The 12,765-nt window shown below is 40.6% G+C and overlaps 2 protein-coding genes across 2 annotated transcripts; both read right to left on the bottom strand.

Annotated features, from left to right (window-relative positions):
- Nucleotides 1–705: 705 nt before the first annotated feature.
- On the bottom strand, nt 706–6,122 carry slc30a1a (solute carrier family 30 member 1a). Its single transcript, XM_015045428.1, has 2 exons — nt 5,136–6,122; nt 706–2,832 (listed from the first exon to the last, which is right to left on the bottom strand). Exons 1-2 carry the CDS (start codon nt 5,710–5,712, stop codon nt 1,982–1,984), a joined length of 1,428 nt encoding a protein of 475 aa, XP_014900914.1. The 5' UTR covers nt 5,713–6,122; the 3' UTR covers nt 706–1,981.
- Nucleotides 6,123–7,161: 1,039 nt separating this feature from the next.
- Nucleotides 7,162–12,482, bottom strand: nek2 (NIMA-related kinase 2). Its single transcript, XM_015045429.1, has 9 exons — nt 12,108–12,482; nt 10,760–10,977; nt 10,442–10,682; nt 10,068–10,150; nt 9,858–9,984; nt 9,538–9,772; nt 8,058–8,112; nt 7,875–7,948; nt 7,162–7,612 (listed from the first exon to the last, which is right to left on the bottom strand). The coding sequence occupies exons 1-9, from the start codon at nt 12,201–12,203 to the stop codon at nt 7,419–7,421; spliced, it is 1,323 nt and encodes a 440-aa protein (XP_014900915.1). The 5' UTR covers nt 12,204–12,482; the 3' UTR covers nt 7,162–7,418.
- Between the last annotated feature and the right edge of the window lie 283 nt (nt 12,483–12,765).

The following is a 12,765-nucleotide window of genomic DNA, read 5'->3' as shown; positions in this document are numbered from 1 at the left end:
CATGTGCTTGAAATAAAAACACCTTCCTTTTCACATAGAGCTCAAGTCATAAAAGACATAGTAAAAGTGACTAAAAACGCTACAAATGAACCAAGATACATTTCCCAGCACGTTTTCTATATTGCATACACATTTAATAGGGGGTGGAAATCTGAAATGTACCACCTTCAGAAGATATCTGTGGTGACTGACAGGAAGAAGTCATACGAGTTTCAAGGCCACCATGTGGACTTTAAATTCACCAAACGGCGGAGCTTTATGATGAGTCGTTTCCAACACAGTCGTGAGTTATATCGGCGGACTCCAGCAGGCGCTGGGGAGCAGCAGCGAGAGCTCAGAGAAGAGCTGGTAAACGTCGAACATCAGGTCTCGGTTTGGTCATGCAAACACGCTACTATGACACTGCAAAAACGAAATTTTGGTCTCGTTTCTGGCGCAAACACTTGAAATCAGACAGAGCTGACTTAGAAGTAAGTTTTCACCAAGATGTAGGACATTTTCCTCCATGTTTTAAGTGAAAAAAAAAATCTACTAATGGAACTAGCACTTTTTTTTTAATCAACATTAAAGAATTACTGACTTAAAACGAGCTCCTATATTGTGCTGAAAATTTACTTGTAAGTTAGTTTTGTCTTATTTCAAGCATACTGAGATATCTACACAAGAAACTAAACCAAAAATACTTGGTAAAACTTTTGAGTTTTCGCAGTGGACGCCTTGGAAACGTGTTTTATATATATATAGATAGATATGCTATATCTGTATATATAAAAACTCTCCAGCACGGATGCTGAAAACAGCACAAGAAAAGAAAACAACAACCAGCACAAAAAGGTTTTCCAGTTCAGAGTGTGTCACCGATCGGCATACAGTGCTTGTTTCTTCACTTTGAGGCATGGGCCGGTTTCAGTTTCAACGTTTTCAACAGAAAGAGCTGGAGCTCCTCCCCCACTTGTTGTCAGCTGGCTGAAAGAAACCTAATTTAAATCATAATTAACAAGATGTGCTAATCAGAAAGAAATGCTTTAATATTGTCACAATCATAATGGAAAAAAAATTGTTGCCTTTTTTTGTTTGTTTTAAATAAAAATTAAATAGATCAAGCTCTGCTGTTTCAATGCAATATTTTTTGCTGTCTTACCGGCGCATGCCTCTTCACAACAGACTCAAATTTGAAGCCAGTCTGGCTTAAAAATGTCCAAACCTACCACTGAAAGAAATCCTCACGCGTACTACAAAATGTTGTCGTAAACCACAGCAGATTCTTTAAAAGGCGAGGTGAGAGGTGTCTGCGTCAAGGCCAGAGGAAAGTCCAACGACAAGATCTTTATAAAAACTTCAAATCTGAAAATATATCACTAAAACATTTCTTTTTTTTTTGTTTCATTCAAATAAACTCCAGGACAGAAAAAAAAAATCCTTCTGTATCATTTAAACTAAATCTCATAAAACAGCATCTACAGAAAGATAAATCATTTCTAATAACTTAAATACTTAAATTATTATGAAATACAATACTATTCCACTTGCAGCCAATAGGATAAGAAAATAGATTTGCTCAAAGCCCACGCAAAACAACGAGGACTCATTTTGCCAGAAGGTCCGTAGGCTCGTCTACACAACTTGTCCGTTTGTCTCCTCGGTTCTGCAGCGAGAAGCTTTGGCACAGAAAAAAAGAAAAAAAAAAAAAAAACAACCGACACCGTTAGGATAAGGTGACACATCACGACGAGGTGCTAAAAACGACGGACAGTCATGCAGGCGTCCTGGAGGAGATGAGGTCCGTGAAAAAGACGACAAGCGTCAGAACCGTGCTGCCGGAGCGAGAGATGATAAAACGAGAGGGATCAAATTCACCAAAATGTTGGCGAAGTGATCGGGGAAAAAAGAATTACTTTTTAATCGGATCCAGAACGGGTCCGAGAGATTTCAGCTTCCAGGAAGTGACGGTGGTTCACCTGCTTCGCCTGTGCATTTTGTTTCACAGCGACGACTCCACCTCCTTGCGGACGGCGGCCTTCGCATCAGTCTGAGACGACACCTGGATGACGGGGGCCTGCTCCAGGGTCTCATTGACGACGTCCACAGCTGAGGACGCTGCTGCGGCTTTGGAGTCAACGCCGCCCTTCTGTTTGTCTGCAGTCTCACAGCACAGCTTGGGGGCACACTGAGTCCGACAGGACAGCTCGCACAGAGAGTCCCGCGACTGGGAGCTGAAGGTGACGAACTCCGGCTGGATGGTGGTGGCGTGGATGCCCTCGTCGTGAAAGAAGTCCTTGATGCGTTTGGCCACCTCCATGTAGGACGTGGGGTCGCGGCACTTGATGTGCGCCGTGGCGATGATCCGGCTGCCGGCCAGCTGCCAGATGTGCAGGTCGTGGATAGCCAGCACGCCGTCCAGGCTCAGCAGGCGCTCGTTGAGCCGTTTGATGTTGACTTGCTTGGGTACGGTTTGGAGTAGGATGAGGGCCGACTCTTTGAGCAGCGGGTAGGTGGTGTAGAGCAGAATACCCACCATGATGAGGCACAGCGAGGGGTCCAGGTACAGCACCCAGCAGGGGCCCGCCATCTCCACTTTACCCGTCCGATTGATGGCCTGGAGGTCCTCGTCGCGGCTTTTGATGCAGGGGTTCACGCAGTTCTTGTCGGTGCACGGCTTCCACACGAACGTGAAAATGAGGGAGTTGACCACCACGATGACGGAACCCAGCGCGTCGCCCAGGACGTGCAGGAAGACGCCGCGCATGTTGAGCTGCGCCGATGAGTCGTGGTCGTCGTCGATCTGGGTGTTGCCGTTCATCTGCACCTCCATGTTGTCTTTACTGAGGACATCTGGAGATAAAAGATCTGGGAGGTTAGTACATGTCACTGCTACATGACAGCAGAGTGCTCAAATGGACTTTGACACAAATGTACAAAATTTAAATAGAAGCACGCACCGAGAAACTGGCTGCTTATCCCAATAAAAGGTCTGCAGTATTAACGGTTGGAAAAAATTTCAATCATTTCCATTGTTAAAGTTTCAAGAAAAGCTTCAGCAGACAGGGCTGGCTGCTTGTAGATGTAGTCGTTTTCAATCCAAATGAAAATTCAAAGTGCGTGCTGTATTTAACAAATAGGAGATACCTTTCACCTTTATTAGAGTAAAGCTGTTTTAGGTTTACTCTAATAAAGGTAAGCATCAGAAGATGCAGGGCTACAACGGCTGACCGACTAACGGGTAAAATGGAGAAATATTCTGCATACTCAAGATGCATTTGAGAAAAAACATTATAGCTGTAATAATAGATATTTTATATGAAAAAAGGAGGTGTAACTGCTGTTTTAAATAACATTAATTAAATCATAACATACCATTTGTTGTACATGTCAATAATACATACAGCAATACTAACAATTATTGTGTTTTTATAACCTCATAAGCCTTCACAAAAAGTAACACAAAAAGTTAAACAATTTTTAAAAGTAAGACTAATAATAAATACAAGTGTTTTAACTTTTGCACATTTTTGCATTTTCTTATTCTAAACACTGGTGGGTTTTTTCTGGAGGGTCTTTGCAGCCCACTGGCCATTTGCATTATTGGTGCTGAAAACACAGGACAAAAGCATACCAAGCAGTCTGGATGGATTAAGAGCAAGAACGAACTCCCAGCATGTTGTACCCCAAATACAACACTCCACACATAATTCACATTAAGCATATTTTAAATAGTACCTGCAGGCAGCCTTGGAGCACAAGCAGGAGGGAGCGGCACCTGAGGGACGGAGGCACCCCCTCACCCCGCTTCCATCCCTGGGCACCGTCTGGTCATTCATCAACAGCTAATGGTGTGTCTGGGGCTGTCGACTCCACGGCTACACTGATGTATGACCCAGTAACAGCAATCAGTGCACAGAGAAGGGGGTATAGCAGCCATTTATTGAAACTGGCACGGCTGAGCGGTATGGAGGGGAAAATGGTCTTCTGTATATGAGATTAACCCTTCAGTGAGCGAATAAATGAAGCGGTCTGAAGGACGTGGGGACCAACCGTGGATCTGCTGTTTTACTCCAAACATCCACTTACAGAAGTGAAGAGCCTTTTGTGCCAGCTTGTAGTAACGCAACACAAATACACGACTCTCGGCATCACATAGAGAACTCACTTTATGGGAAACTGTGCCAACACGACGCCGCTCAATTTAATCCCTTTCAAAGATTTCTCCTGAATGAGCCATATCGTTTATTTCAGGGTTTCGAACAGTTGAAGCCAGTTAAATCTGAGGCTTTACTCGCTTATATCAGTGATTGTGGCCACAGCAATGACTCAATAAATGTGTGATAACAGCCACACATGCCTGAACACAGCGGCTGTCAAGGAAACAGTCACTGCTGCAATTGTTAAGACAATGCAAAGATGTGCTTTTAGGTAACCTGGGATGCTAGAAGTTGATTTAAAGCTCAGTAGAGTGACAATATGAGACGGTTTATAACCAATCATGAAAGATTTCCGCATCAATCCCACCTCAGCGTACATCACCCCATAGTGTTCTACATTTTTGCTTATCTGTTTTTCTAGATATGAATGCGCTTCCCAATACAAAACCAGCAGATTCAAAAGAAAGTTGAAGTGAATATTTTGTTAACTTTTTAAAGAATAATATCAAATTGAGGATTAAAACTGGCAAGTTTGTTGTTTTATCTGCTAGATTATATCTCTGTGGTTAACTAGACCATGTTACTATGGATAACCTCTTTGTAAGTCTTAGGCTCCTGGTCAGTTTGTACCCACAATTAAAAGAAATAACATTATTACTACCTCCCATTTCTTGCCCATGTACTCAACCATCTGATGGTTACTTTTATTTCTGATGATATTATTACAGAAATGCTCAAATCTCATCAAAATGGGTACAAAATGTTCCCAAAGCTGGTAGTTATTGACCAAAGATCTGAATGTGTGGCAAAACATCTAGTTTTTTTAATATAAAGAGTTGGAAAACTACAAAACAGAACGGTTGAATCCCCAAATCAGGAAAGCTCTGACTTGTATTTAATAAAGACTGATCTGATTGACTTCTAATTTGGAGTGTTGTAAGTTGCATTTAGCTGCATCACATTTCAAAAGGTTTGACCCAAACTTTAAATACTCACCAGTTTTTGACCTGCCATCACCCGGACTGTTGTGACTCGCCACCAGATTGTTGGTCTCCTCCACCGCTAACCCATCCCCAGCGTTCTTGAGCTTTTTGGTTTTCCCCGTTTTCCCCTTTTTTCCCTTGTCCCCATGAGAGTTGCCCCCGTGGGAGTGTCCTCCCCCGGCGTGCCCGTGGAACAGTAAGAGCCCCAGCACGTTGACAAGGAGCCCCGCGGCGCCGACCCAGACCACCACCATTGGAGAGTCGATCTCTTGGGGTTCGGTGAAGCGCTCGATGGCTTCCAGGACGATGGTGAAGCACAGCGCCGTGAGAAAGATAGCGTTGACCAGAGCCCCCATCACCTCCGCTCGGATCCATCCGAATGTGTTTTTCTTAGTCGAGTGGGTTCTTTCGGCAAACCGCACCGCGACCAGAGCCACAACCAGCGCCAAAACGTCCGACAGCATATGGAAGGAGTCCGAGAGCATCGAGAGGGACGAGGTAATGCGGCTGACCACCACCTCGACGACGAAGAAGCCGAAAGTCAGTGCGAGCATACATAGCAACCGGGCACGGTTGGGTCCACAGGCCATTTTCGCTTCCTGGTGATCCTCGTCGATTCAAGTTCACAGAGAGATAAGGCTTCACGGTGTCCTCCGGGTGAAGCTACATCCAAAGAGCGGAAATCATGGGAGTTACTGGCTTCTAGGAACCGTGTGAAAACCCGGCGGACGTCACCAGCATATCCCTGACTCCTCTGCCGACGAGCTCTGCTTTGCAGACGGTTGAAACTTTGCACCCGAGCCGGTAAACTTTCCACACGAACCACGGCACCACGAGGACCCGCCTATAAGGGCTCCTATTGGACGATTAGTCAAAAGAATGAACATGATTGGTCAGATTTTGCAACTGACGTTAGGAGGAAGTACAAATAAAACGAACAACGGAGGTTGCTAGGAACGCTTCATCTTTACTGTAATCTCGCGATGCCATTCTTGACTAATTTCCGAAATGAGTAGTATCGATATACGTCATTTGGGCTTTCTAATCAGATGAGACGTTACACTCATTTTAAAAACAAAAAACGTTTGAATGACATATTGAAAGTTATTGTTGTGTACTGCTAATTAAATTAAATATTTTCTATTATAAATTGTTAAATATTATATATTTTGATAAATCTACATTTTGTAATGAAATGATTCTGGCCACAATTACCTTGTATTCTCTATAGCAGAAAGTAGCGAGATTATTATTACGCTTGTTATAAATACACGAGTGTCATATTTATTCAAATACAAAAATAATACTTTTCTTAAGTGCTTAAACAGTATTTTATAAGCCTAATAAGTTTTTTTCTATTATCATTGAAGTTTTTATACATGAAGGGTCAGGGGTGACAAAATTAACTCTATATTTATTTGCTAGTTAAGTTTATGCATCCATTTGACTGTTTTGGCAATTTCATGTTGATACAAATAAAAGGCAAGGCTTTAAACAAAATTATTCATTTTACATTAAGAAATTCAGCAGTGAGATGCCTTTGGACACAAATCTATTTTGAATAAAAACTTACCTCCAACAGTAAAGAAAAAGTCCCTCTTTAGTTTCATTACCAAACAATAGATGTAATAAATATGTACCGTTACATATGTAGGGTTCCCAATGAGTCCTAAAAATTTATGGAGTTTTCCATATCAATTTATTTTGACATTGTCACTATACTAAATGCTTCAATTCTCAAACAATTAAAGAATATAAAGGCCATCTAATAATCTAATCATTCTGCTCATGACTCAGAGTGTTAACAGCTATCTCCTTTTTAATCACATCCAACAATCTAAACCATCCAAGTATTGATTGTTGGATGCAAACAGTTTCTGCTCCATTGCCTGTGATTACATTTTTCACAGGAAACTGATGACCTCTTGTGGGAACCATCAAGTGTTGATTAACGAGCACCTTTTTGAATTGTAATGCAAATGGCTTCTTACTAGAAAGCTGTTAAATACTTTTGTCTGTTTGCAATGATCAATGACACGTTTTATTCACAAAGGAATCAGTTTTTAATATTTACAATATAATCAGTAAGGCTCACATAAATAAAGCAAAATTATACGAAGCGCATTAAAAATCGCAATAGCTGCCTATCATTTTAAAACCACTCGCACAGAGTGTATAATAAAACTTTAAATACTATATATATATATATATATATATATATATATATATGAATTATTAAATTTACATCCAGTGTTGAGAATTTTCAGTCTTGAATTGGACCGTTTCTTTTTTCTGTTCAACGGATGCCAAGGATCTGCCTGCTTTTGAACTGACAGATTTTCTCCACTTCACTCAGTTTTTGGGCGCGCAGGTTAGCGGTTTGCAGCCGCCGCAGCATTAAGTCCTGGTATGGACCGGCAGGCTGCTGGTTCTCTTTGCTTTCACCTGCAAAGTGGACTTTCTTCTTGCCGGGGGACAGATCCTCCGGATCTAGAGCAAAACAGCAAAGAGGCCAGTGACCAACACAGAAAAATCAGATTAAATTTTTAATAAGGTCATTTGAGGTTGTAACTGATGAGCTAAAACCCTAATGTGAGGTAATTAAAACACCATTTTTGTATAAAAACTTTATTTACATGATATAAATACGTTCATTCCGTGATTAAAATAAAAAATAAATAAATAAACCAGAGCTGTTTTCAGTTCAGGGCTTGGTTTCGCAAGTGGTAACATCTTTGCTGGATTCCCATACCTAAGTCTTTGCCATAAGCCAGGGTCTGGTCCTTCTGCTGCAGCCGACTGTAATTCTTCAGTAAACTCTCTGCTCTGAATCACAGATGAGACCAAAAGACAATGTTTCAATTAGCTGAAAAGATTCCAAGCACAATAGTAATGCAGTACGGCTAAAATGATTTTAGATTATTCCAAGTGTTACCGTGCAAGCTTCTCAGTAGATAGTCGCTCACGTATGCACAGTTCCTGCTCTCTTTCTGCCATCAAAAACAAAACTCGTTTTAATTTCCACAACAATAATATGTTTATCTTGCACATATTTCTTCTAGACGCATTGCTGTCGGCCAGGAACTGTGGCAAGGAAAGTAGATCAAGCTTCGATTGCAACACTTTTACAAAAGGCAGCATGAACCAACCTGTAGCCATCAACACAACGTGCCAGCTGTGTTTCACAGTGTAGCCCCACTAAACCTCAACAACCACATAGTTTAATACCGAGACTCTAAAACTTCCTGAAACAAAAATATTCAATAACTTAGAAACAAAATACGATGTTCTCCAGAATGCCTTCACTGAATGCTATGGCATCTGCAAGTTCTTGCAGTAATAGCAGTTAGTTGTTCAGAAACTCAGGACTGGTTGGTGAACAAATGCTCCCAGATTTTTGCTAAATAATTTTATTTGCTATAATTCTTATTATTATTTTATATTTTGCTAAAAGTTATCAAACATTCATCTCTTTCATGTACAAGCGGTTTCTCATGGAAATGAGTTTGGTTTTCTCTTAGTTTAAACTCTACAAGTTGTGTGATTCGAGCTGCTGTTTCACTTCCAAAACAACTTATTTTCCATGTCCAGATTTCTGGATTGAATTCATTTCTTTCGGTTTGCTTTTGCCGCAGGGTTTCGGCACATTTCTTTTCTAAATTCCACACAGTCTCAGCAGAAAATCTTTGTAAATCTCTGCACATTATGTCATATAAAAAGCTGGAATCAGAAATCATGACATAGTGCACAACTGAAGTTAGTTTCTGTTTTCAGTAAGATTCAAAAGGATCGTTTTATGTCATCAAATAAACTAGAGTCAGCAGTATGTTAACACTTCCTGCCGAAACAGGACTACATCCTATACTATGCATTTTCTTAAATTAATCTTGTGGTCTTTGAATAGTAAAGAGAACTTTTCAATATTTTGTTTGGGATCTACACCAAGAACAGTCGTCTGATTTCCAGGTTTACTTTGAAACTCATTTAAAGTTGTGTTACTGTCACAAAAGCTATGAATCCTTAGTATAATTAAATGTGATCTGTGGCTTCACAGTGACTTAAAAACCAACATTATGTTGGTTAAAGTCTTACCCTTAGGGCATTATGTGGTAAATCAAACATAAAAGATGCCCATTGAGGTTTGAATGTTTTAGAAAACAAAACAAAAGACAGTCTGCAAACAAACATCTTTCCAGATTCCATTTCTCTTTTCAATACTCAAGATCTGAAAACAACAAGAAAAAACACAAAATTTCTCCAGACTGTAAGAACATCGTTCAATCTAGTTCGTCAAGGGCTAAACTGAGGTTTTCAGATTTTAAGCCACCTTTCTATCAAAACTCCGAAGGTTTCTGGATATACTTGCACAGCACTCCATCAGATATGGAATATTCTGTTTGTGCCTCCCCACTTACTCTCCAGCCTCTCCTCCCGGTCCTTCAGCGCCTGCTCTCTGTCCCGCAGCGCCTGCTCTCGGAGTTTGAGCTCGGCCACAGAGACGGCTATCGCTTCAGTCGGCTTCTGAGCGGCGCAGTCCGATCCTGCAGACTTCCTGTGGGCCCGCACCTGCACCTTTCGCTGCTCCTCAGCAACGCTGTCGCTCAACAAGCTGCTCTGGAGGATGGACTCCACGGACGGCCTCAGGTAGTCCTGCCGACGGAGAGGACGACATCGTGCATCCTTCCAGGCGCAAACGCGGGTTCAGTTCAGGGAAAAACAAGTTAATATTTCAAACCTTTAAGTTGAGCATTCTGCCGAGCAGGGCGTTGAGCTCTTCGGAGTACCGGAAGGGGATTCTCCTGAATTTCCCCTCTCTGATCTTCTCTGCCAACTCCTTCTGGTTGTATGCTGTGAACGGAGGCCTGAACAGGAAAACAATCAGCTTGATGTGCTGTAAAACTGTTTGGGAAATCTGTTACGCCAAACTGTGTGTAGAATAACTTACGATAATGCACAAAGTTCATACAGCAAACATCCCAGAGACCAGATATCTGACTTCTCGTTGTAGGACATCCTGTTTATTTGCTCCTGAAAGAAACAGTGACTGAATTACAACATGACCGGTTTTGGTTTTAAAGATAAAAGCTGATTTAAAAAAAAAAAAACATAAGATAAAAGAGGAGCACTTTCAGATTTTGTTACTTTGCAACCAAAAACTGATGCATTTTACTGGGACTTATTCACTTGGATCTGACAATTAATTTGAAAAATAGATACATTTATGTAAAAAAAAAAAAAGTGACTATGGAAGCTTAAAAGGTACCGTAAACGTAACAATAAATTACTTTTAAGTCTAAGATGCAACTGATCACAACTCACTGGAGACATGTAGTACGGCGTCCCAACAAAAGTCTTTGCAAAGCTCGTGTCGTGGTTCAGAATCCTCGCCAGACCGAAGTCCCCGAGCTTGACGTTCTGCTTGATGTCGAGGAAGATGTTGGCTGGTTTCAGGTCCCGATGAAGAACCGTGGCCCTGCCATCGCTCCGGCTGTGGCACTCTTTCAAGGCTAAGGTGAGCTGCGCCATGACACGCAGAATGAACTGCTCCTCCAAATAACGCCTGCAGTGCAAACAAATTTGTAACTCTGTAAATGTATAAACGAAGAGAAGAGAAGCAAACATCGCCACAGAAACGACCTTTCTTTGATGCACCGGCTGATGAGGCTGGCCAGATCCCCGCCTTCGCAGTACTCCATGACGATGTACAGCGTGGTGTTGGTGCGGTCGATGATGCGGTCGTAGTACCGCACGATGTTGGGGTGCTTGAGCTCCCTGAGGAGATTGACCTCTGACACCAGCATCTGCTTCTCACTCTCTGCCATGTTGCCATAATCCAGCTCCTTCCACACCAGGATCTGCACAACACAAGAACATTAATTACCCAGAAGGATGAAGACGAAAATTTAAAAACTTAATAAATAAAAATATCAACAGCCAGGAAGACATAGCTGAAGAAGAAAAGTGGGAGATCAGCCTCTGAAGAGACTCAAGATAAAAAGACAGACAATGCCGAAATGTAAGTAAAACTATATATATAGCACCTTTTAAGATAAAAACCACAAACACTTCAAGAACTGATATAGCTTGATTTTTATATAGATTTTTACATAAATTTATATATAGATTTCATACAGATACATTCTTGTGTATTTATTTGATCTACTTTTAATTGCTATATTTTTATTGTTGCTGTTACTTTTGCTCTTTGGACGGGGTCCTTGAGTGCCAGAAAGGCGCCTTTGAAATAAAATGTATTATTATTATTATTATTATTATAACTCAATATTTCAGATTATTTTAGCAGCAGTAGGCATAATAATCAACTGTTTTAAATAAAACTACTGGATCATGTTACACATTGACATTTTTGTGTAAATACTGACACGGTGGTATTTTACTAAAGGTTATATCATGTGACATTTTTTTTCTCCTCTTTTTATTTTTCAAAGGGTTATTTTAAAACCTAATCAGCATAAGCAGTCATATGGATACCGTTGTGGGTGACCAGACACTTTAAACCACTTATAATAAATATCAATACACAACATCTAAACAGAATTTGAGATATTTTACACTTCAAGTTACTCATAATCACTTTTTATCAATTTGAGGCTTTTTTCACTTTAGCGTTCGTCAATAAATCTAACCTATTGTCTTCGAAGACAGACAATAGGTTCTATAGTTTCATTTTAAGATCGTAAATGTATTTTTAACCCCATTTAACGTATCATGAAGACGTTTTGTATTTCTTTATCACTGTTTTAGCTCACCAACTTCTCATATTGGTAGATTTCAGCTCTGAACAAGGGTCCATTTGGCAAATTAAATCATTTTAAACATTTTTTGGTTTCTATGGAAGGTCCAATTTTGTCTTCTGAAGGTCTGAAAAAGCCCTCAGTGTAAACTCACACATGATAACTAGCTACTAATGTTTTAGTTGTGGTTTTCGTAGTTCTAAATGTGCGTATCTGTGACACATACTGACCTTCCCGTCACTATTTCTTCTTATTTTCTGGCATCGTCCATAAGAACCGGAGCCTATAGTGTACAACACTTCGTAGTCCTCCACGCGGGACGGCATTTTGGTTGTGTTTGCCAAAACTAACGTTATAAATTACCTGATTTAACGTTAGCGTCAACGCTGGAATGGATTCCCAAGTGGCTTAACGTTTATTTAAATCAACCACAACAACAACAAAATGCTAACAAAAATCAAGACAACAAAATGCCTTTGTTTTTCGTCTTTAAATAAGACAAAATATTACGCTTCCCTTTTTTGTGGCGATATCAGTCGTTTCTATGCGTGAATGGTACAGGTCTCAAAACAGGAAATACTCTCAGTAAGTTTAAACTGGTGCCGAAATGCTAGCTTTTTATTGGCTAAATCGCTACTCTTGGTTGGCTCTGATTGGTCGATGGGAAGCAACAACCATGTGGTTGCTAAGCGTCTAAGAACCGCGAGAGGAGCGCGGGTTGATGTTAATCCCATCTATTGCCCACACGGTGGCGCCAAAACACACGGAAAAAGTCCGTCTATGCTTCTATGTTTTGATACTGTTTAGCAATTAGCGAAATAAATAATATTCTACAAAATTTTATATTAAGTTCCAAATGTATTATTGTTATTATTAATAGTGGTTGTA

The sequence above is a fragment of the Poecilia latipinna genome, unplaced genomic scaffold (genome assembly GCF_001443285.1).
Source record: "Poecilia latipinna isolate Pla-1442-1.1 unplaced genomic scaffold, P_latipinna-1.0 Scaffold725, whole genome shotgun sequence".
Lineage (NCBI taxonomy): Eukaryota > Metazoa > Chordata > Actinopteri > Cyprinodontiformes > Poeciliidae > Poecilia > Poecilia latipinna.
The sequence above is the reverse complement of the archived record's forward strand: the minus strand, read 5'-3'. Positions and strand labels throughout refer to the sequence as shown.